Below are 25,660 nucleotides of genomic sequence, written 5' to 3' on the forward strand. Positions count from 1 at the left end.
ATAATGTACTGAATGATAAAATAATTATATAAAAATCTGGCAGCTACACATGACTATAATATGTTATTCTTTTCTGTTTACTTCAATTCAGTCTCAGTTTGAGAAACTAAATAATATAATTTAATAATAATTGAGAATAATATTGATGTATCCTTATTATAACAGATTATATTGATTACTTAAATATTATAAAAAATGTTTTTACATCAAAGCTTTAAATAATTCCTAACAATCCAGAAACGAATGGTTTAAAATAAGTTTGAAGAGCTCATTGGGGCCTGCTTTTATTTTATTGACAAATATTAATTTACATGCTCAGTGAGTGACATTTAATACCTCCCATTATTTGTACAAAGAACAATACAAGAATCATTGCCTGACACAGTGGGGGGGAAGAAAATCGAAATATAGTGCTCATTTTTAAACATTCAAGCTGAAATAAGATTTCACTTTTGAAGCTGACAAGCAAAAATCAGCAGCATCTGAAGATACAGAAGATAACCACAGATACAAAAATATCAGAAAATACTTTGTGTAAAAAGTGCCATAGTGTTAAAATTACAAAGTATTAATCAGAGAGGCTGCAAAAATGGCATAAAACAAGATGCTTCCCATAACGTCCGCAAACCCAACCGCTCTACAAGCAGAAGATCCTCAGTCCATTTGCTTTTGTATTGCACTATGTAGTTAATACAGTAAAACAGTGGTCAACAAACTAATGTCAAGTACAATTTAATCTTGAGCTCAAATGGGGACAAATTCTTGATTTTTTGGCTATTTCACTAATAGTGGGCTAATATGGGTTTCCAGTATATGTGAATTTCAGATTCTTCTTGCACGTCCGCGTGGCTCAAGATTCTGCCCAACAAACACAAGTGTCTCCTGATCCAGCAGGAGAGGCGTTACAATGCTCAAAACACAAAACAGAGATAACGGAAAGATAAACCGTTGAATTGTGGGACACAGTCTTGAGCTGCGAGGATGTTATCTTACTTAATAAAGATAGTTTAATCCTGTATGTAGATAATTTAAACATGTTGAAATGATTTATGGCACAACAGGAACACATAAAAACAATGTTAGGTGTACAGCACTCTTATTAGACAGTAGAATGACAATCTCATCTTCTCATTGCCAGCAGTCATGGCTTGACCATGGCGCTGGTTTTCGTGTCCGCACCCAGCGCGGACGTTTAAAGGCACCACTGGTGAAGATGAGAGGAACCTCGGAGTCGGACTTGATTCGTTTATCATAGTTCCCACCCTTTTCCCACTGACGGGGACTACAGCAGCGCTTCTTCAAGACCAGCACCTACGTGGAGCAGCTTCACTTGCGGCGACTGAAGATGCTCTTTTTGCTGGAGCTCCTGTCGGCGGAGCTGAAGCCGATCAAAAGCCTCGCCTTCTCGTCCTCCACCTGCTGCTGGAGGCTGCTGTCTGCTTTCCCATCAGCAGCTTTACCTCGAGACTCGGAGCCTGAGGCTGGTTTCAACCGTAGCTTCTCCTTTATCATCTGTTTATTTTGGGACGGAAGTAAAACGGAATTTGAACTCTACTACAACTACACTCTCATATGTACTGTATTTAAACGTTGAGTTTGGGACGGAGGTGTTTAAGAGGGATTACCTGTGCGACCAGAGCCTTACGACTGTCTCTCTTCACAGCCATCGCGAAGTCCAGCCAGGTCCAGGTGTTGTTGTGATACTCCAAACAGGGAAGAACCAGGTTCAGATCCTTCCAGTCTACACTGCTCTTCTCTCCCTACAGATACACCACAAGAGAAACGCATATTAGAATGATTTCTGAAAGATCATGTAATGCTAAAGAAAATTTGGGTATCGTTTGAATTTTAGCGATTCGGATTCCGCTCATCGACTTCCACGATTCACACGATCGGAACAGTTTGAATTTAGGCTTTTATTCACATATAAACATTTATCAACTCACCCATCAGTTGTGGTAAGCCAAGGTTCACCAATCTCAGTCCTGGAGGGCCGCTGTCCTGCAGAGTTTAGCTCCAACCCCAATTAAACACACCTGAACCAGCTAATCAAGGTCTCACTAGGCATACTAGAAACTTTCAAACAGGTGTGTTGGAGCTGGTTGGAGCTAAACTCTGCAGGACAGCGGCCCTCCAGGACCGAGATTGGTGAACCCTGTGGTAAGCTGAAGCTCAAGCATGATTGCTTGACGTGTGAGAACCAATGAGGTTCATTCTTGTGTGTTACGCAGCACGTTTGTATGGAGCCCCTGAAGGGACGTGGTGGTGGGAAAAAAAATTGAGATGGGAGGAAAAATAAGTCAATGCTTTTGCGTTCAATAGTTAGTTCGCAAAACCTTTTGAGCTCTTTGTGAGCGAACACAGTTTCTTGGTGCAACGCAAAAGTTTATGCAAGGGAAAGCAAGGTTTCTCAGGGGAACACAAAACGTATTAACAAATTATTTTTCCCTTTAGGGATAGTTCGCTGATCAATGCACTAAATCTGTTCATCATATAAAGATCGTGTCTCTTCAGAAAATTTGTACTCAACCGCTGGATTATGGATATGGATTAGTTTTACAATCTCTTTGTGAACTCTTTGAAGCGTCAAAGTAGTAGTTGCGTAGGCTATCAATGAAGGGACAGGAATCTCTCAGATTTCACTGAAAATATCTTTATTTGTGTTCCGAAGATGAACGAAAGTCTTACAGGTTTGGAACGACATGAGGGTGAGTAATTAATGATAGAAGTTTCATTTTTGGGTGAACTAACCTTTTAAGCGAAGTCTTTTAAAAACATAATAACAATAGCCAGGACCAACCTTGTAACTAACGCAGAGGGGAACCTGAGGAATCTTGATGTAGATGAAAGAATTATTCATGGCTGCTCTCTCTTTCATCTTATCAATGTCATCAACAGGATGCTGAATGGGGGAGAGATTTAGAGGTTAGATAACTTAAATATCGTTCATAAGTTGACACTTTAACTGTCATCTCTTTAAAATAAAAATACCTCAGGTACTTTGCGAAAAGACCTCCTGACTCCAGCGGTTCGATTTAACCCTTGCGTGACCCCTTTCCCGGTTCCAAGCCCTCCTATGGAGTCTTCAGAGAGCTGCCTGGGTTTCACGACACCTGTGATTCAAGAAGAAAATAAGCTTCAGGGCCGTTTCGCACAAAACATGTTTTTTGCTGTTAAGAACACAGGACACAGGTCAGTGGAACAAAAAAAAAGCGCAAGGTCTAGTTTTATTTAAAGGAGACATATCATGCTTTTAAATCGTTCGTTTTTACATATAAATCATACATTTGTAAGTCTATATAAAGCGGAACTGCAATGCTTGGGTCTGAATTCCTCATTATTATAGCTCCACAGGCCCCTTTTCTACCCCTTTTCTGATGTGCGTCTGAGAGCAACTCGTTTTGGTGCGGTCTCTTTAAATACAATTGAGACACTTCATACCCCGCCCCCTCTCCAGGTTGTAGAGGTGACACTCGGTTCAACTCCACCCCGTTCGGCCATTTTTGTAGTTTGATAGCAGAGATACGATTATCTAGCGGCACAGAAACTTTTTATTCACACGTTATTAACAAAATGTCAACAACGGAAGACTTGTCCAGCCAGCCTTACATGTTCGAGCCAGAGTCGGAGCCGGGGCGAGATGAAAATGAAGACGACGAACCTGCAGAACAACGTCTTCATATGGATGTATCGCAATGGTGTGTTACTGTATTTACACATGAAACTTTGGTCTTCCGACCTTTTACCACCGTGTCAATTTATTTTGATTAATATGTGCGAGGGAGAGAGAGCAAGACAGCATCTAGTTTGGAGACGGTGTCTTGTTTACACTTTCGCCTGGCTCCGAAGAGAGAGATAGTGCGTGCGCGCGACCGGGTCTCTCTCTCTGCTCGTTCTTTCAGTTAAACATGCGCCCTGTCACAAGCGCGGCAGTTCATCTACATTAGACGGTGTAATGAAGCGTGTGGGTTACTACATCCAACAACCGAACATTTTAACTTACCCTCTCGTAACTTCTGCATCTTTTAGCTTGGACTACAAAATTGCAGCGAGAAATAAAAATGGCGGATTGCTCGAAGTGTTGGGCTGGAAGTCAATGTCCTTATTTGGCAGTTCCGCTGCAAATACTGTGACGTAATAGTTCACAAAACGTCATAGATAACAGGAAAATAGGAACAGGTTGAAAAATAAGGCCAAAACAGAATATAAACATATCAACGAAACACCTGAAGAGAATAATTTCAACTTTTCTGTACTTCTAAACACTCCAAATATACAACAAAATGCATTTAAGGGCTAAAAAAGTGGATTTAGCATGATATGTCCCCTTTAAAAGATTAACTTCTTTTAACTTGAGCGCCACGCTTTTAGAACGCCATGTCACGTACGAGACGCTGCAAAAGAGATGCTAGCAACGGTCAAACAGGTCTGTCTAGCCGTGGGTATTTACATTGAAAAATAATGGAAAATAAGTGTAGTGGAATGGAAAAAACATGTTCTGTGTGATCGGCCCCTCCCACAACTCAACACAATGTGCACGAAAGTCACCCTGAAGCAATATCAGATACAAAACACTTCAATGTCAAAGGAGCAATGAGCTTTTAATAGCCAAGAATGGGCCATCAGTGTGGCATAACATCAGCAGACAGCAATCTAATACCCTCACAGGAGTACAGAGGGGGGAAAAGAGAAATGGAGGAAAAAGGATCGATGTAAACTGATATTGATCGGCATGGGGCAAGCTACTGATGATGTCAGTACAGCGAGTGCAGAGAGTGGTTAAAACAGGAATGTAAAGAAAAAGAGTGTATCAGTGTACCAGAATGGCGTAGAACAGTGACTTAAATGCGGCTTTCCAAGAGGATCTGTTTTTTTCCCCTTCAGTTCTTGTACTTACAAATGAATTCTAATGAATTAGATTTTTTTTAAGATATCTGCATATGAAATAGGTGAACATTGTTGAGTGACAACTGGGATACTCATATGCTCAAAGCAAGAAAGAAAAGTTCACAAACCTGTGGTAACCAGTCTGAACTTGTCTTCCTCATCCCCAACTTCCTCTTCTTCCACATTTCTTCCGGGGAAGAAAAAACCCATCATCCTCTTGAAGAACTGGTACATGAGCTGAATGGTGAGTGGTACCACATTTACCTACAAATGAAAACATTTTTCAGAAAGAAGAGGACAGCTTTATGTGTGATTAAGGTCCTCCAGTGTTATGATCTCAACAGCAATGGATTTCATGATAGTGACCTCAAAGTGCTCTTTGACGGAAATCCCTCCAACCGGGGGGCGGACCTTACTGAAGATGCGTAGGGCAAGCTGGCGTCCTGATTGGCAGGAGCTCTGAGGACGCAGAACCACCTACAACACAGAAGATTAGCACAATTACACTTACACAGTCCCCACTTGACTGAAGTAGTTGTATGTGTTTAGAGATGCACACCATGAAACAAAGGAAAACATGGACATGGTTACATATCCTGCCGGTCAAAGCCAACCGAAAATGACTGGACGAATGCAAAAAATATAAAATAAAAAGACAAACGATGTAACAGTGGAAGGCAATGCCATTAGCCTGGAATATCAAACTACAAGGGAGAATGCAGGTGAATTTTGTCCAAACAGGAACGTAAAACTCTCTGAGCAGGCATGTCTGGATGAGGATGAAGGTGTTGGACTAACAAACATAGGATTTTACCCACTCCATACATACCCTTACATGCTGCACAAGAGAAACCAAGCAGAGTTAAAAGATTAACAAATAGAAGAGATGTGTACAATGCTAAAATTAACTTGTCGCGGGTTGTCTGAATGAGGCGTTTACAAAACAATAGGGGTGTGACTAGATCTTGTGCCACGAGATCTCGCGATATTAAAATGTGACCATATTTCTCGTCGAGGTGAACAGCTGTCTCGCGAGTTGACCTTTTACAGTGCTTGCAGGGCTGCCATCTCTCACACATTCAGTGTGAGACTCTCGCAATTGACGCAAAAAACTTTGCAAAGCAAAGAGGACAAGGACAACGCGCCAACAGACAGGACGGAGCATGTTCATTTTGATATGAAAAAAATCTACACAAATACAGGAGAATGTGAATTGTTCATTGTAATTTCAAAATGCATATTTAATGTCCACATGTTCTTGTTCAAGAAATTACAGTGGCTGTAGAGTCTCTATCATAAAGAAATGACCAAATATTAAAGATAAATGGACATTTGGTCACACTTTAGATTAGGGTACAATTCTCACTATTTAACTATGACTTTTGCCTTAATAAACTCCTAATTACTGTTTGTTATGGTAGTTGTTAAGTTTAGGTATTGGGCAAGATTAAGGGATATAGAATATGGTCATGCAGAATAAGGCATTAATATGTGCTTTATAAGTACTAATAAACAGCTAATATCCTAGTAATATGCACGCTAATAAGCAACTAGTGAATAGTGATATTTGGACCCTAAACTAAAGTGTTACCGAAAATTTTAAATGTTGTTTGGCCAATATTAAACAAGGATTGGATCATGCTGTAAAGTGAAACAACAACAATCATGCCATTGAGGCCCTCTGCAGGCATTTATTATAATATGATGTATATAGGTTGAATATGATGATTATATTATGTATTTTAACTGAGTTGTTCAGTAAAACCATATGATTACTAGCTTTTGATACTTTATTTGAACCAATTATTGTGGCCTCATTGTTATTATGTACATTTTTTTTTTTACTTTTGTCATTTTAAAAGGCAATTGTTCACTTGGGTCTAGTTTTATTACCACAAAAAACAAAAACAAAAAAAACATCAGATTACTCGATTAATTGTCAAAATAATTGACCAATTACTTGAATACCAAAATAATCATAAGTGACAGCCCTAGATTAGTTTTAACATTTCAAATGCACCTGCATTGTTTTGCATTTTGTGACTTTCAGTAGAATAAAATAATATTTTTCCAGTCATACATTTTGTCACTGAAGATTTCTTAAAAATAGTTCAAATAGTCTCGTTAACCCAATATCGTGTATGGTCTCGTGAGCTAAGGTTATCGTCACACCCCTACAAAACACAGATCCAACATGTTTCTTAAGGATGTACAGTATCGGCACTGGAACATTGTAATATCAGAAACATTGCTCTCATCAACAATAATTGTCATTAAATGTATTGTATAAAATTTTCTAACAATAATTAATATGACAAATAATCTCAATGTTACATACAACCTAATATTAGTGATAAAATGCTCTAGTCTAGATAAACCAAAGTGGACCTCTAACTAATTGACTAGTTGGTTGTTGGACAACTAATAAACTAGGTGACAGTCAGGGGACAGTACAGTCGATAAGTCTACTAGTAGTCAAACTAGAATACAGCTAAAATAATACCTTAAATATTACAGTTAAAATGTTAACTTGTCTAGTTGACCTCTAATTGACTAGTTGGTTGTTAGACAACTAATAAATGATGTTACTGTCAGGGGAGAGGGCAGTCAAACTAGAATACTGTTAGCATGATACCTTAAATATTAGAGCTAAAATGATAATTAATTGTTTAGTTGACCTCCAACTGATCGACTAGTTGACTGTTGGACAATTAGTAGACCGTCCTGCTCCCTCCCTAAAAAAATGGCACCAAATAAAAATGTGCAGAGCCCCCTATGCAGGCTTCAGTTCAAACTGTATTTATGTGTCAAAAAACACACAGAAACATTTACAGAACTTAGAGATCAATAACAGCAGATATTCAACGACACATCTGAAATAATGTCATGTTATTCTCATATTTCAACTAAGCCCTCTTGGACATCCAGTGGGAATCATTAAGCAGCTGTACCTTGTACACAGCATTGGGAAGCAGGTTATTCATTGTGAACCAGCCCAATTCCAGGAGATGCTCTGCTGTGTCATCAGACTTATTCAACTGTGGAAGAGAACATCCCTTTAAGAGATCTGTAGCCAATCATGCAGTCACATACATAGCTAACTTTTTACCAATGATTAGCAAAGAACATTCAGCAACTTCAACCAAAACCTCTAAATAGTGAGTCCTTGCAGACATACCTTGCTGTACATGAACCTCTGCAGTTCAAGCTCAGCAATCCCCAACTGTCCATCTTCTTCCGTGAGACACCAGCGGGCCTGAGCAAAGTAGATCTCAGTACGACGCACAACGCTAACGTCTTCTGGGGGTTTCCGCAGCTCCAGTTTGTTTGCCCTTTGCAGTTGGAAGTCCTTAAAACACCTGAGAGGGAGATTTGTATAGAGGGACTTTGATACATCAAAACATTTGAATCTAATATTGCTATTGAATGATCAATTGCGAGAATTGTAATGGTGACCAACCGAATGAGGATATTGAGTTCCTCACTCTTCATCTGCATGTCTGTCTTCTCTTGGTTGAGCTGATTCTGCAGGCGCAGGTTGATGTCTGACAGCTCGTCTCCTCTGAACTCCTCTGATTGGGACTGTATGGAGTCAGATCAAAGGTCATTATGCATGAACCTCAGAGTAGTTTGGAGGACATGATCTCAAATGGAAAGCTATGTGGGTGGCTCATGCTTCTCGTGAACTGAACACATTAGAACGCAGATGTGCACTAACCCTCATGTTGGAGTAGATCTGTTTCTCCAGGCACCGGATCTGAGCCAAATGCTGACGTACTGCTTCCTGAAGGTGTAAGATACTGCTACGCTGTTCCTCAGGGTTGCTGGAGATCTCCAGCTGGAAACGCACACGCTGCTTCCTCTCGCTGTGCTCCTAAATAAAGCAAAAGATTTAGCCAATCAGCACAAAACAACCTATTCCAAAATTGGTTTTCAGACAATTGCAGACAATTCGAACCTTGCGTCGGGGTTCCACATGGAGCAGCAGGTTATTGACTATGTCCAGGATCATGGAGTACTGCACTGGATTGGTGGAAATCTCCAAGTCATTGTGGATGAGGGTGAAGGTGTCGACCGCACCTGATATGGCCGGAACAAAACAATAACATAGCTCTGACTAAACAACTTACAGAATCTTAAGCCAGTTCCTGTTTCGCTTGAGGTCACATACCAGCCTGTTTCTTTAAAAGGTCTTCCTTCTCATGGCGGTCACTGATCTCTGGTGGTTTGATGGAGGTGGCCAGTTCAGGGTCAATGTCGTGGCTGTACCCGATGTAGTACATGCGGCAGCTACAGCGAGAGATGATACGCTGGACCTGCTGGGTCTCCTGCACCTGGGACGGCTGGTTCCAGTCTAAATCAGAGCCAAAGGAAATAGTTAAAAAACACTAGACTGTGGCTGCTGATTGGACATGCAAAAGTCACCACCCCAAGGATGAGAGATGGCCCACTTGTAGGAAAATGAATGGGAGAAATTGTTACTCTCAATGGTCCTGACCCAAATGAAATCCAAAGCCCTCATTGTCTTCCTCCAAGTCCACACTTTTGTTATGCAATGCCGCTTTAATAGTCAGGTAGAGATCTGCTGTGGAGCTCATTTCAATACAGGCTTGGCAGATGTGCACATAGTGAACGCAAAGGGGGCCCTCGTGAGCATCCTTCTGAAGTCTAAGATGACACCTTGTGTTCTTGTGGAGTTAACAGACAAGGGGGTATGTGGCGGCCTTTGTAAGTCCATAAAGCTGGAAGTGCGCATGGCTAATATGGCAGCTTTGAAAGTCCAGGGGGCATTACCAAAATGGCTATTGAGTGACTTGATTTAAAGGGTTTTTGGGTTTTCTGAGTGTTATTTAACAAGCTGCTATGTTAATCTGCTATGCCAGTTGCCAGGGTATTATAAGCAGTTGTTAGGGCACTATGAGGTGGTCCACCCCAAGAGTTAAATGCAGCTATGAACTAAAGGGACTATGAATTAAAGGGCGACTATTATGCTTTTTTTTTAGTTTACCTCTCCTTTAGAGCAGGGGTAGCCAACCCTGCTTCTGGAGGGGTACATTACTGCAGACTTCAATTCCAACCCTGCTCCAGCACACTTACCTGTTATACAACTTTGATTAGCTGGTTCAGGTGTGTTTGGTTAGGGTTGAAGCTAAACTCTGCCGCATGGTAGCCCTCAAGGAGCAGGGTTAGAGACCTCTGCTTTGGTGTGTAATATAGATGTTAGTGCATGTAAACAATCTGCAAAGTTACAAAGTCCACACCAAATGTTTGTACCCCTGCCATTATTTCCTTGTCATCCCCATGTTATAGATTTTCGTAATGGCCACCCACTGGCCTCTTTGGCCCGCTGTCAAATAACAGTTTGGGAGGTGATTTGTAAGGTTTTTTTTTTCATTGCAAAAACTCCTAATGGCAAAAAAAAACAAAAAACAAAAAAACAAACACTGTATGGACTTCCAATATTGACAAAATAGTTACCATATATGTATAATACTGTTTACAGCTGCTCATGGAGCTAAAACATGATTATGGTAAGGGCTTTTACATATAAAACACACACTCTAAACAATCGATTCTTCAGAAAGGCTGGCTTTAAAGAGAACAGAACCAAAACAGAGCATTTCAGGCTGAGGGTGAAAAAAGGTTGTGCAACAGTTTACAGTAATGTGTTTTGATGTGTGCAGTCCAAAAATATAATTATGAACTTAATATGAACATGATATGGGCACTTTAAAATGGCACACCTGTGGTGGTGCTGACCATGCCTCCAACAGCCTGGCCACTCTCCATCAGCTCCTGCACTGAGTCCAGGTTCCTCTGCCTGTGCTCCTCAATGTTCTTCACCTGTAGGTCCACAAAATAGGATTTGACTGCTGTAAGGCAATGCTTTGTCAGTCATAAATTGTTTTAGAGTGATATCTGGACTTCTGAACTCACCTCCAGCCACAGCTGCCAGTCTTCTTGTTCAGAGGGGTTTTGCTCCATGGTGGCGAAATACTGCATACCATCCAGCAGGCACGTCCAGGTGGTCTTCTGCTTGAGTGTGTCGCTGTACCAAGCGGGATGGTGTTCACATTGCAGTAGTTGTGCCTTGGCGGCAGATACCAGCACACAGCCGGCAGTCTCTGTGCCCCGCAACATCATCTAAACACAGTGCACATGGGAAGATGTTTAGATCTTCTAAAACAGTAGCTTGCACTATAGGTTACTGCTCTTGGAATTCATACCTGACAGTTGACGAGCTCTATGAACCAGTTGCGGTTGTAAACGTCATCGGTTTGGCATGCAGCAATTCCACAGAGCTGGTCGCTCACTCCGGCGTCCTCTTCGGAGAAGACCACAAACTTATCAGTCTCCTCGATAAGCTTCTGCAGCATGGAGGTTCCTAAAAAGGATCACAGAAACAGATTAACTGGGTTAAAGAAAGCCTATGTAGACTGAGGACTCGCCAGTTTCAAAACTTATTTGTTAGTCGGGAATAATAAAACCTCACAAATGAGCTACAATATGCACCAGATTTTTGGGCTGACAGTCTAAAGAAGAGACTACCTTCATTCTGACTTTTCTCTGGGCGGGTGGTTGTGGTGATGACTGGTGTAGCGGGTGCAGTGTTTGAGGAGTAGCTGGACATGGAGCGCTTTAGCTTTTTCATCTGCACCTGGGTGTCGATTCGCAGACCCTTCAGAGCCTCGGTGGAGAGGTTCCTCTTCAGCACAGCTGCTTTCTTGTAGCCGTCATACAACCCAAAGGCAATGTTCCTATTGGTGGTGGTCCAAGAGGCCCGCAAGTCCACTAAACACAACTTGTGCGTGTATGAAGCATTGGTCTCGTCTTTTGAGTTCACCTCCTGAGATCATTTAAGCAATGAAATAGATTGATATCAGTGAAATTAGTCTGTCAATAAAGGCCTACTTACATTGAGGAGAAATTTTTGCCACAAACTTCATCTGGGAAACCTTTTGAGTGATATTTTATATAATATAATACATAGTGAAATATTATTTCCTGTAGATAAATGATAATGTAAGAGAAGCGCATCACCTCCTCGATGCGGTTGCTCTGTCTCTGGTAGCTGAGCGAGGACAGGCTGAGCAGGTGGGTCTTCTTCACCTGGGCGTTGATCTGGTGGTCGGCAGTCTCGTCCCAAGTGGAGGCCATGAGGTGCACGGTGACCAGAGAGAGCTCGCTCACCATCTGAGTAACGTTCCACTCGGAGATCAGTCGCCTCATCACAGTGCCAGCTGTGAAACAGGTGTCATTTCAGCAGAACATTTCAACAGGGTGTGTTAAGCAGAGAGATTGACTGAAGGCTGTTTGTTCTCTCACCCTGTGGGATGAGCCTCTGTGCTCCTCTGGTGAAGACATGACCTTTACTGCACTCCACCTGAATGCCTCTCTGCTGAGCAAATGATGCCCAGTAATGGACCTGCACAGGAGCATTAATACAGGTTTAACCTGTTTAATCTTTAACTATCTTTCCAAAATGACAAAAGACAGATAGACAAAGTATTGTGTGACTGAAGCCGGTGTTTTACCTGTAGCTGTGGGAAAGACGCCGTGTAGGACATCTGTTTGTAGTGCTGTCCGAGCTTCCTGCGGGAGGGTCTGAGGCTTTGGAAGAGCTTGCCTCTGCAGATGGGCCGGGACACACTGGTCCAGGTGGCCCAGAAGTTCTGCATCCAGCGCAGGGTGCTGCTGTAGAGGAGGATTCTGGGTTGACAGAGCTCTGGGAGAAAATATACACAATTTAAAACCAAAGTTGAAATGACCTTTAAGGCTGATATCCAGACTGAAAATCAGAGCAATCGACGTGTTGCCGGAAGTCAGAACCAGTCTGCAGATCGCAGATGGAGTTGACAGATTTGTAAAAAAATAAATAAAAATCATGTAGTGCATGATGGGCACAGACTCAGATTTTTTTTTTTTGATTTTGGTTTTGATTCCTTTGATGCGATAGAAATCAAACATGTTTGATATTTTGTGCGGATTTTAGAACACATTGTTTACATTTGTCACGTGTTTCTGCAATAATTAGTTTTCTCTGCAACCATTTACAAAGTTGTCAAGTGTCTAATGCCTAGTGTTTTAAAATCTGTTCTGATGTTAAAGGTTGTGTAGTGTATTCCAGCATTGATAAGCATTTGTAAAAAAAAAAGTCTATAGTACTAACTTTTGCCACAGTGCTGGTCGAGGTCCATGGTGTTGGAGAGGTTGAGGTTTTCAGAACGGAAGGCCCTGTAGGAGTCATGTGGCTGGACTGAGGCGACATCCGCAACATTCTCAGCAGCACAGAGCATTACGGCATGGTGGTCATGTGGATTACCATGGCATAGCCATTGGAAGTCAAGGGTCATACATAGGCTTGGGAGATGCAAGAAGCAGATATCATCATACCTGTATAGAAACAGACCAGACACCATTAAATCATCACAAATTAAAACATAAGTCACATTTTAATGCAATGCAACTACTAGTCATGTACTTGGAGGCTGTTCTAACGTTGACGTCCAGGTCACCCTTGAAGACAAACTGCCCAGGATTCCAGTCAAAGTTTAGCTTGCACCACTCCCAGTGCAGGTTCTCTGTAGTGTTGTAAGGGTCCTACACAAATTAAACATTATAGTCAACACAAGATGTGAGGGGTTTTTAGGAAGGAGTCTGGGAATGTGTTAGTACCTCAGTAGCGAGCTGGTGCAGGTTGGCCTGTTCGATGTCCATTACCCAGCGGCCATGCAGAAGAAGTCTGCTTTTATCCCACCAGGTCAGTAGAGGGGACGGGTCAGCTGTAGGTTTGGTCAGTAAATCAACAGCCTGGCCAATCAGAGTCCAAGCAGGATCCCAGCATGGCCCCCACACAATGGTGTAGAGGGATATATTTGCTGTACAAAGAATTAGACCAGTTGAATATTATTGTTGTGCCATCACAGACTTACAAGATCAATAGGGTGTTGTGACTCACAATGGACATCGTAGTAGAACTTCAGTGGTGGCATATTCCTGTAAACGGTCACATCACCCCAAGGCTGGCCGAGCTGGACAACCTGTTTGCGCTTTGCTCTCAGCTGCCCATCCTGCTCGGTGCCCATCAAGCGTCCCGACAGAGCCCACTCTCTGATCTCAAACAGGTATCGAGGGTAGTCCCGGATCCGCACTGAACCACAGAGGAAAAGGAGCATGCTAGCTATCATGGAGCATTATAATCGTCTGAGAATAGAATCCTGTATTAACACTCACAGTTCATTTCAATAGAGTTGGGACACAAAAATTAGGTAAAATAGTAAATTCTAAAATTAATCCAAAGCGATTTTATCAACACTTTTCTGCCATTTCTTTTGTTGGCCATCTTGGATGATTTTTTCCCCACCAAACTATTATAAAGATGAAATAAGATTAAATATAAATATTAGATAAAAAAAAAAAAAAAATTATATATAAAATATTTAAGTCAAATGTTTTCTTGGCAATAACTGAAATTTTAAGTTGAAGCAACAAAAATTTCTAACAGAATTGAAATAAATATATATTAATATAAATAAATAAACTAAAAATGTATCTAAAAAAACAGAAAAAGTTAAAATAATAGCTAATTAAAAATATTAATATAAACTAGTATATAAGTAATACTAAAATAACATCCTGGTATTGCCTTCTCTACAAAGGATTCATCCCATGCTGCTTCAGATTTTGGTGAAAGCAAGTCTTCTTAGTGTAGCATTAGCACAATCTGTTAACTTAAAATGATGTCTAGGTAGGGATTTCACTATTTTGAACAGATGCGTCAGATTACTGACAGTAGAAATTCACAAAATAGCAAAGCAAGCATCATTCATTCGATTACGTATTATCATTGGGGTGTTTAAATTCTGCTTCTCAAGTGCCACTGTCCTGTAAAGTTCAGCTCCAACCATAATTAAACACCCCTGAACCAGCTAATTCAGGTCTTCCGGATTACTAGACACTTTGAGGTGCATTTCAATTTATGCATTTGGTAGACGCTTAAGTGAATTACACTGTATTTGATGAATTCATGCATAACCTGGATATTGAACTAATGACTGTAGAGTTGCTGGTTCTATCCTCTACTGTTTGAGCTACAGGAAGGGTGTGCTATGGCAATGTGGAGCTAAACTCTGCTGGACATTGGCCCTCCAGGAGCAGGATTGGACACTCCTATATTGAAGCATGCTTGACTTACCCAGAAATGCATTAAGCTTGAATTTGAAAGCACGGCACCACTGGACAACCAGCTGCAGACCCTCTCTAGGGAAAGGGCTGATGCCATCGATGTCCCTCAGCTGCTCTCGGATCCGCTCAGGACCGTGCAACGACTGATCCGCAAGTGCCACCAGCTCGAACTCCGACACAGTCCAGGTGAGCAAGGACTTGCGCATGGGCGTGTTGGCGTACAGCCTCTTAGATCTCTGAATATAGATCTCAATGTGCTTTCGCTCAAGGGAGGTGTAGAGCTCCTCAATCTTACGGGCCGGCAGGAGCTCGCCGTGCTGTTTGCGTAGGTCGGCCACCTTCTTGTCCAGCAGCTGCAGGCGCTTGGCACTTTCCTTGCTTTCGTCCTTCATTAGCTCGTAATTGTCGCGCAGTTTGATCTCAAAGACGTCGTCCAGGAACACGAAGGAGAACTGGTTGATGCGGATCAGCAGGTCCGGAGGCAGGCTACAAGGCTCTGCTGGCGGGGCGGCACCTCTGTGTAGGGTCTTCAGCCACTTCTGCACACTGATGGCCTTGTCAAAAGTGTCTGAGAAGTTGTACTGATAAGGGAACTCAATGGCAAGGCTGGGTGCAGTGAAGAGCCAGGTGCGATTGTGAGATGTTTGGAGGAAAGGGAATTGAGATCTGTGCTGTTGCATCACCTCGAGATCATCCAGCATCTGCACCTCTGCACCAGAAAAGGAGAAGATATCATTGCCATCAAAGTTGAACACCAGGTGAGGAGTCTTCATCAGCACGGCTCCAGGGCGTTTGGAAAGCGACAGTGCTTCTGCACTGATGATGATGAAGTTCTTCTCGGCCACATGGGCGGTAAACTGAGTGCTTGCCAGCTCAACACACACTAACATGCCAGAGGAAGAGGCTGCAGACTCTGTGTCATCCTTTTGTCTTAGGCTTAGAGATGCAGACAGAGCCTTCCAATAGCTTTGGCTCTCTGTGATGTGCTGATACAGAAACATGTGATCCGATGGGGTCCACTGCACTATTAAAGCATTTTCACTCTGCACCTGATCATATAAAGATGGGAGGAAATGAAATCAAGCTGTGGTTAAAGTTGGCATGAAACAGAAATTACAAACATCTTTTCTTCCTTAACGGCTTCGCAAATGAGAATGGGACTTGATTTCTCCTTTGGGAATTGACTGGATCGTGGCCGTTTGCTAATTGCTGCGATCTCATGAGTGACAGATTGCTGGAGGGGAGGAATTATTGTCCTGCCCTCGTGCCAATGAACACATCATCAGAGAAGAGATGTCATTGCGAGGGGGAGAGCAAGTTAATGTTTTTTTATTAAAGATTACAAAGGCACATGAATTTTAAACAAATACCGTATTTTATAGAATACTTTAAGTCATTTTTTTATCATTGGATATGTGCTGCGACTTATAGTCCAAATGACTTGTATAATGCAGTTAATGTCAAGCATGCAAAACGCACACATTAGGATTTGTGTCGACTGAGAGAGGTATGTTTATTTGAATAGTACAAATAGCTGTCCCCCCTCCAAGTATTTAGATCACAAATTATCACCCACAATGCCACCATAACAAATGACATAATTAAAAATGAGGCCCCATTTTGACATGTTTGTAGCAAAACGTGCAGTCCAATCCCAGATTTTCAAAAGTTTAGGACCCCACTATAGTTGTTAATGGGTTTCAATTGCTATGAACTGTTTTTGAATAAATAAATAAATGTGACACTATGAATGCGTTTTCATGCAGTCACTGCAATCACTTCTGAGAACTAGTGGTTATGATATAACTGATCCTATGTGATTGAGGTCATGCCAGCTGTGTGTAGGAGCAGTGTAGTACCTCCAGACTGCGGGTGCTGATGTGATAGGAGACAGTGAACGTGGTTAGGGTCAGGATGGGGTTGGGAGTTTGGGCGGCTGGGCAGCAGGGCTCCATACTCTCAGTGATGGCCTTCACCACAGCCAGAGAAACACCCTGGACAGACACACTTGAGTTCTCCCCCGATCCTTCAGCCACCACTGTGTCCACCCTCACTGCAACAGCCCCTTTAGTGCAATTCAGAAAAACAAACCCTCACATACTGGAACAAGCTAACGTGCATAAAAAATGTAATGCAAAAAAAATATTTTGAAAAGAATCAAAGGGCTTCTTTTACTTCCTACCTGCAACATTGGAGAGTGTGAATGTGTTTACATCCTCAAGACTGAGTTTAAACTTAAAGAGTTGTGGTGGGCAGGTTGGAGGCTTTTCAAGAGGGGAACGTAAGGAGAAATGTTCTGCTTTGTCCAGTTTAAGAACGGAGAACAGACGAGACAGACACAGAGTGCAAGTCTCGGACACTTCCAGCTGCAGGCCTTTCAGATTGGACTCCATACAAACACTCTTAGAAGGGTTGGAGTTCACAGTCCTCTGCTTACTATAGCTGCCCTGTGAACAAATTAAGAAGGGGAACACACACAGCCAGATAATTTCAGAATATAGTCCATCATGCACAATGAACGACAACTTATTAGGTAAATACATGCTGATTTTACCTGCAGTGTGAGGCAGTCTAGAATAAGGGCTTCCCCCCAGACATGTTTTCCAGGCGGGTGAGGAGCCTGCTGGATATGGGAGCCCTGGCCCACACGCCACCAGAAATGATCCAGGGACAGAGAGGCTTTCTCAGTCACAGTCAGACTCTTTATGTCATCCTCTTCCAACAAGTCCAACAAGTGCTGCAGTTCTGTGAGGCACACCACAGTCAGTCACACCTCACAACAGTTATGCAATACATTTTTTATTTTAAATAAGAATTTAGTCCTTGTTTTTTTAGGCTATAGTCAGTGTTTGTTATCGAAAACTAAAACTACTAAAATAGTTTTGGTTAACTGAAATATAGCTGAAATAAAAGTAAAATATAAATATTTAGACGCATTTAAACTAAATGCTGCCTTGGCAACTAACTGAAATAAAATAAATTTAAGAGGAAGTACTAAACTAAGCCAACTGTCCATTGTGCTTAACAGCATTCAGTAGCCACACTTTGCTATTTACCAGCATTGGCTGAGATGAAGCCCAAAGCAAAGGGTGGCGTATCTCCTAACTGCACGGACACATTGACATTGGAGACGGAGGAGCTTATCAACACGGGAGCATCCAGCTGAGGAAAACGCCTGGGAGACAAAAGGACACTTATGTAAGAACAATAAACAAGACCTCAATCACAGCCAAATCTGTGACGCTCAGCAAGCAAGTGGAGGATTAATACCTTTTTTTACGAGTCGTTTTTTTGTGCGAGAGCTGGTCCCATGACAACATGTCCAGCCAATGGGAGAACTCTTGATGACGGTAGTGGATGATACAAGTGTTGATGGTGACCGTGCTAGAGATGTCAACCGATGTCACCTTAAGTGAGGAGTGAAGACAGAAACCATAATGAAAGAAGCATTTATCAAAAAAAAAAAGACAAATGCTTTGATTTGGATAGAGAATTCACGAAAGCAACAAAACAACTCACCTGCAGTATGGTTCTGAGAGTGTTTAGACATAAAATCCTCTGTCTACTTTGTGACAGAAGAAGGCCATCTGAAAAACACCCAGTCAACCACAATATTTATGGTTAAGGTTTTGTTCATATTCCTAACCTTAAGTATAATCAATAATAACAGTGATAGTGTGTTCTTGAGTCCTACACCCACCCTCCAGCAGAAGCTCCAGGCGGCTCTGTGGGAAACTGAGCTCAGGGGTGAAACTCTTCAGAGGAAGCTGTTCATCATCACGATCATAACCCACCTTCAAAGACTTCAAAGTCCAGTTCAAGTGTCTGAGAATCAAACATAGTTTGTTAGAGCACAAAAACATCATTTAAGATTAATCACAATGCCTCTAACAGCACAGCTTACCTCTTCTGACTGTGCATGGAGAGTGTGATATTAGTGTTTTCAAAATCCACATTGACCTTCTGTGGAACCAGTCTGTGAAGCCCCTCAATTGCTTCCGTTTGAATGTAAGAGTCCTCTTCATCATCTTCAAGAGACATAAACATTATAAAAGCTTTAACAGAGTTGAATTTACAGCAGGGTTATTAGTTAAACGTACAGTATGGAATTTTTCGCCACTAGGGGTCGCTAACCTCTTTACAATAACAAAGGCGTAGTTTGATGACGCAACACATGCTAAGAATTATGGATGTTGTCGTCAACGTCAAGCCGGCCGATCTATTAATGTTTATGGTTGACTGAATACATCGATGCTTTTATCATGACTGTGATATAAAGCAGTTCGGGATTGCTAAGAGACAGCTATCAGCTCCACACGCGACGCGAGCTCCCGTGGATATAAAAGGAATACGGACATTTCATTCTACCGAACTACACGCAGAATTACTACTCACAGGTCAGTTTATTAGACAAATTAAACTTGAGGTAACGCAGCGCTGTTTCACCTGGTCTAACATTACATTAGCACACTAAACTGCATTTGAATGTGTTGAAAAGTATGTGTTAGTTTGTCTATATGAGACTAGCAGTAAGCTAGATCAACATTAGAATAACATACAGATCATATTCTAACATTTTATCATTGTTGAACTATATAACATTGATTAGTTTTATGTAAATGTGCTCACCTGTTTAATAAGTACATGTAGGAGGGGTCGAAGTCTCGGACGTGGAGCTCTTGTTTATATACTGTCTATGGGAGCGCTAGGCATCTCGAAAACACAGCACTGATATTGATTCTCGTTTTAGTTCTCCTTTTTTATCCAAAGTCTGCTTGCCATGGTCCATAATGTTTGAACGAAACAACAACAGCGTGCAAATAGACATTGCGAACTCCACAGTTGTCTGCGTCTGTCGCTTTGGTTAATCAGAGGGCTCTGCTTATAGCTCTGGTTACCATGGCAGTACGAGCGGAAACCATAGGCGGAAACCAGGGACAACGCGGATATGACGCCATTGACTGCGACAAAACGGAAATAAAGAAACGTGCCGTGTCTAAAAATTAAATTAAAATTTCTCCTGGTTTGAAAGTTGTTGGAAACAGTCGGGATAATGTAAGTACACAACTAAAAAAAATATATAACGTAGATATAGTGATTTTTGCTAATTTTAAAGCAAAAAAGTTACATATTGTGCCTTTAACTAAGGGGTCTTTCACACTGGGCACGTTTGCTACGGTCTGAATCCAAGGTTTGGTCTGGTTTCACACTCAACTTGATTCTATCAAACCCTGGTGCATTTGCGTTCATCTTACGTCAACAAAAACGGAGTCCGCATGACAGCTTTCGCAATACCAATTTTTCATACTCGTCCCATTTCAAACTAACCTGCCTGTCTGAAAACTAAAACCATAAAAAAGACTTGAAGTGAAATAAACTAAAAATATAAAAACTTAAATTTGAATTCACCTACTTGCCAAGGCAACATTTCTCATTTTTGTTTAGTTTAACATGAAGCACTAAAATAACAGAAACTGAACTAAAAATGAATAAAAACTATATATTAACATATTAAAATAAATAATAAAAACAACCAAAACAAATTTTGAACAAAATATGAAAATAATATTACAAAATACAAAATAAAAACGACATAAAAATAAAATAAAAATCGAAATATTTATAAAAACTATGTATGTAAATTAGGGATGCACAATTTAAGTAAATCCTAACTGCAATTTTTTTTTATAAAAAATTCTGATTGCAGTTTAAAATGTGTGCGTGTGGAATTTAAAGCTCCAGGTTTTCTGTGAGTGTTTGGAGGGCTGCACAATTTGGCCAAAGAATTGTGTGATTCTGTATCAATATAACTATGTAAATAAAAAATTATAATCAATATTACTAAATAGAAACAATAAGTAAAATCAGAAATCACTATTTTAATATTTCACTGTAAAAATATACAATTTTATTTAGCAGAACAACTGTAAAACTACAATACTACTAGATGGCGGTCTTCATTTCATCATTTTGAAATGTTATGATCAAGGATTTATTTTAGAAAACCGCAGGGAGCTCATACATTTTCTTTTTTGTTGACAACAGCCATTTCATAAGCAATTCTCCTAATTACAAGTTTGGAAAGACGGTTGGAACATGTTGTGTTCCCAAAAGCATGTTATAAATGTCCCAGACTCAGAGCAGATGCAGAGATGGAGTTCATACGGAGCACAATTTACAGTGAATCAAGCTGCTTTGAGACACTGAAAACACTGGAATATAAACTTCACTCTGAAACTTTGATATTCGCACTAAGCCATATCACTGAATAATGATTAATTGTGCAGCCCTAATTTAATGTGTGTATCTCAAATTTAAAACATGGTTTGGTCAAACCTGCAGTTTGACTGGTGCATTGAGCTGGAGCAGATCCTGGAAGTTTGGGTAACTGGCTGAGGAACAGACCCTCGTGAAGTTCAGCCAGCAGAGTTCTGACACACAGTCCCAGACGGCCTGGCCTGAGATCAGGCAGACTCACGTCACCATTAAGGGCAAGACTTAGGGACACCTCAGCCAGACATGTATCCTGTTAATGAGAGAACAGGCACTCTGTTATCACCTTGTAACCCAATTATGTGTTTTGTACACAACATCGTGAAGTTAAACCTTAACACATGAACTGTATATGTGGTGTACATACCAGTCTGCTGCTCTTCAGAACTTTACTGCTAAGTTGTCCCACTGAGAAATCCCAAGCCAACCTAACAACATATCAAGAAGTTGTAATTTTAGTGGGCGTTTGGGTAACCTGTTTCTTTAAATGATTTGCTCAGGGACAAAACGGTGCAAGTTTGTGGCTTGATCCTTGTGGGAAATTGAATAGAGATGCACAACATACTGATTGGTTATTGGGCAATATTGGATAAAAAGAAAAATATCAATATTGATAGATATTGGATATTTAATTGTACATGTATTTAGATTACACTACCATTCAAAAGGTTAGAAAGAATTGTTTTAAATAAATTAATAGTTTCATACAGCAAGGACACATTAAATTGATCAAAAGTGACAGTTAAGACATTGTTAAGTAAAGATTCCTATTTTCCTATAAATGTGGTTCTTTTGAACTTCCTCTTTAGGAAAGAATCCAGAAAAAATGTATCATGGTTTCCATAAAAATATTAAGTAGCACAATTGTTTTCAACATTGATAATAATAAGACATGTTTCTTGAGCAGCAAATCAGCATATTAGAATGATTTCTGAAGGATCATGTGACACTGAAGACTGGAGTAATGATGCTGAAAATTCAGCTTTCGCATCACAGAAATAAATTAATTTGTCACATATATTCTAATACAAAACAGTTGTTTCAAATTGTAACAATAATTCACAATATTTATTGCATTTTAGATCAAATAAAATGCAGCCTGGGTGAACATTAGAGAGAGACATCAGTCTAAAACATTAAAATCTTACCAACCCCAAACTTTTGAATGGTAGTGTTCTGTTGCCGTCATCTAACGCTCACAGTTAATCTTAAAAAGACACTAATAATTGAATAACACTTAAATGTCCCATTTTCCATACTGCACATTATAATATTTGTGATGCCTAAATTTACTTGTAGCTTTTAACATGACTGATTTTATTTTTATTTTTTTTATTTATTTAGATACAATTTTTTAATATTGGCCATTTATTCTTCATTCATGGCCATTTGTTATTCATTTATATCGGCCCCAACATGAAAATAGTTACCGGCTTATTGGTTTTAAAATTTTAATATCAGTGCATCCCATCTAGCCAGCCCTAAGCTCAACCCACTATGCACACAGCTAGAAGTAACAACACCATGCAAAGGTCTTTATAAAGAGCAGAAGTTCTCCTTTTCAGAGGTTATTCACCTTTTACTTTGATGATCCAGCAGCAAAGTGATGGCAGAGGACGTCATGTGCCAGAGTGACTCAGGCAGGGCCAGATTCAACACCATCACATTTATGGAGTCGATGTGGAACGACAGCAGCTACAAAACAGACAACTGGAAACTTTAAATGAACTGTATACAAAAAAAATCTAATTTACAGCAACACACTTTTTAAAAGCACTTACATGAACACTTTCAAATGAAAATGTGTGTAGGGAAATAAAAGGTTGGATTTAAATTTTGCACAGACCAACTTAGTAAATGATTTTATATGTTAACAAGTATAATGTTTAAATTTTGAGTTGATATTTTTAAATAGAGCAACGGACCAACTTAGTAAGCGATTATTAAGCAATTAAGTATGTTTAAGTCTTGTGTTGATTAACACAAGTACCTAAACTTTTATCCCAGTGCAATATCTTGCAGTATTTACTTCCATTGCAAGTGCATTATTATAATTTTCTTTTCTGCAGAACGATATGAAATTATCTTCTGTGGTAATCATTAGCATGCTTGGCTTAACTTGTATTGAACCTGAAACAATCCAGAACTCTAAATGAAACTCAAGTTCTAAATGTTGATCACCTGAGAGAAAAAATGCAGAGTAGAGGGACTGAGAGCAAGTTTTTTAGTATTCTCTTCATTTCTTTTTGGAGCACGGGGCCTAAAAGGCTCCAGCAGGTCGAAGCGGAGCCGGGCATCACCCACACACAATGCCAAGAACCTCCTATAAGAAATAAAACACAATGAAATACTATTAACAACAGACAATATTCATTCAAGCTACATCTCATTACTATACTTACGGCAAGTCCGGGTTAACTATTTTACAAGAAATCCATATCCTGTCAATTTCCTGCAAAACACAAAGTGAAAAATTATTTATAGCGCCAGAAAACATAAACCATCAAAGCAGTTGCAGCTCTTAACCCTATAAATCCAACTGTATCACGTTTGATATGCAAATTTCTAAAGATCAAGATCAAAACTTTGCTGAAAAAAACCTGTTGCACATTCTACTACATGCCTTGTCACATGATTGATAGTTGTTGGCAATGTTTTATTGATGCAGAAACCAAACCAACCAGAGTGTGTTGAGGCTGAAACTGAACACTGATCCCTCGCACCGAGAACAGACCCACAGACTTGATCTTGAGATCAGCATTCAGGACATTGTGGAAAAAACGAACAGCCAAACTGCAGGCAAACCATCTAATAAAACATGAAGAAGAGAGTATTTAATAGGTTTTAATGTATCATTTGCAACTCATTTTACTTCTGTAAGTTGACGTATTCATTCACGTATGCTGGTTTCTTACCTAAAGAGTGAAATTAATACAACTGCCAGGATGAGAAACACTGAGATGGCAATCAGCAGGGCAGACATTGTGCTGCAGATGTTTCTTCACATTTAGCCTACAATCATGGCACGCTGACTCCAGACCACCTGTCAAACAGACACCAATGTTAATTCCTCTAGAATTATCTCCAAGATTTTTTAGTAATATAGCTAATATGATGAACTGAACAGGGGAAAAAAGGATGAAAGTTTAAGAATTAAGAAACCAAATAAGTGCATTTACCAATATGAACTCCTCTTAAATGTTCTGATATATATTCAGTGTATTTAAAATATCGCAAGTTAAAAACATCTGGCTGGATACTGACACAGAACCAAAATGTGTTGCATTAATCACCATTTCACAAAGGCAAACTGAGAGTTTTATGCAATAAACAATATAAAATGAATATTATGTTGAGTTTTATTATCAACACAATGTAATTATTTGATCGTCAGTCTCAGTGTTGTGCCACTCTGGCATTGCAAACAAACAGCTTTTGGGCGGATCTGGCAATGCAAGCATAAACAAGTTAACAGGCAAAACAATCCAACCAAGAATTATTTAACTTCGTAGTTAAGGTGTTCGATGTAATTAGCAGCGTTTAAGTCGGGTTACCCACCTGAAATGGTTTGTAATGCAGACCTATGGATCTTTACGTGTACACCGCCCCTCCGTCTCATGCTAGGCTAGCGAGCAACGGGATCATGACAGCCTTCTGTCAACAAACTGACATGCTAATCATGTTTATATGCCTCTTAAAACACACATAATTACAAATACATACGTTTTAAGGCTGATAAAGCAGGTTTCATTTTGGTTTAGAATTGAAGTGATGGGCTTTCCACTTGCAATACTTATTTCAAGTGTGAAAACAGAAATATTAAGAGTTATTTTTTTCATAATAAAAGCCCACGAGAAGAGCACAGAAAATAATAAAAAGTTATTTTTTACTAAAGAGCCACAAACGTTTGATAAGTCTTACCATCTTTATAAGTACGCAATACTTAAATTCTTGTCTTTTAACTATTATATAAATAAAAGTGTGCAAATTGTCAGTTTTACACGTTGGACAGTCAGCTGACTGTCATCCTTATCCAGAGGGTGTCACCTGACCACAGGTGAGCTGCACCATGGGTTCTCAACAGGTGTGTTAGACTGAAGCAGTTTGTTGTTAGTATTTGAACAGGGTTTTTTTTTTTTTTTTGTAGGCTATAAAGCATCAAACAATAAAAACAGAAAAGACAAGACCGATAGAACCTCTACAGGAATTAAATTACATCGGCTCTTCATGTAAAGTTTCACAAACAAAAACATTAAGAGAAAAAAATAAGAAAAAAATAATATTATAAACACATACAAAGGCAGACATTATACAC

At 40.1% G+C, this 25,660-nt stretch overlaps 1 protein-coding gene across 4 annotated transcripts; it reads right to left on the bottom strand.

Moving 5' to 3' along the window:
- Nucleotides 1-271: 271 nt before the first annotated feature.
- Nucleotides 272-25,160, bottom strand: LOC307166800 (bridge-like lipid transfer protein family member 2). Of its 4 annotated transcripts, none has more exons than XM_079885458.1 (41): nt 25,069-25,160; nt 24,904-24,999; nt 24,261-24,388; nt 24,027-24,153; nt 23,748-23,797; nt 23,527-23,668; nt 22,922-23,040; nt 21,713-21,773; nt 21,409-21,598; nt 18,977-19,100; nt 18,773-18,897; nt 18,592-18,659; nt 18,343-18,479; nt 18,129-18,247; nt 17,627-17,817; nt 17,255-17,519; nt 16,932-17,137; nt 15,083-16,121; nt 13,847-14,038; nt 13,564-13,766; nt 13,370-13,488; nt 13,058-13,281; nt 12,423-12,613; nt 12,214-12,313; nt 11,929-12,128; nt 11,437-11,734; nt 11,115-11,272; nt 10,825-11,031; nt 10,632-10,731; nt 9,059-9,241; nt 8,846-8,967; nt 8,606-8,761; nt 8,348-8,469; nt 8,066-8,246; nt 7,839-7,925; nt 5,254-5,364; nt 5,016-5,151; nt 2,992-3,113; nt 2,801-2,902; nt 1,626-1,760; nt 272-1,512 (listed from the first exon to the last, which is right to left on the bottom strand). In XM_079885458.1, exons 3-41 carry the CDS (start codon nt 24,326-24,328, stop codon nt 1,327-1,329), a joined length of 6,666 nt encoding a protein of 2,221 aa, XP_079741584.1. In that variant the 5' UTR covers nt 24,329-24,388; nt 24,904-24,999; nt 25,069-25,160; the 3' UTR covers nt 272-1,326. The 4 variants fall into 4 exon arrangements, with proteins under 4 accessions (XP_079741584.1, XP_079741582.1, XP_079741583.1 ...); XM_079885456.1 differs by having other exon boundaries at nt 21,394-21,598; nt 24,904-24,996; nt 25,069-25,119; XM_079885457.1 differs by having other exon boundaries at nt 24,904-25,159.
- Nucleotides 25,161-25,660: the final 500 nt, after the last annotated feature.

The sequence above is a fragment of the Squalius cephalus genome (assembly GCF_949319135.1).
Source record: "Squalius cephalus genome assembly, chromosome: 11".
In the NCBI taxonomy this organism is placed as follows: Eukaryota; Metazoa; Chordata; class Actinopteri; order Cypriniformes; family Leuciscidae; genus Squalius; species Squalius cephalus.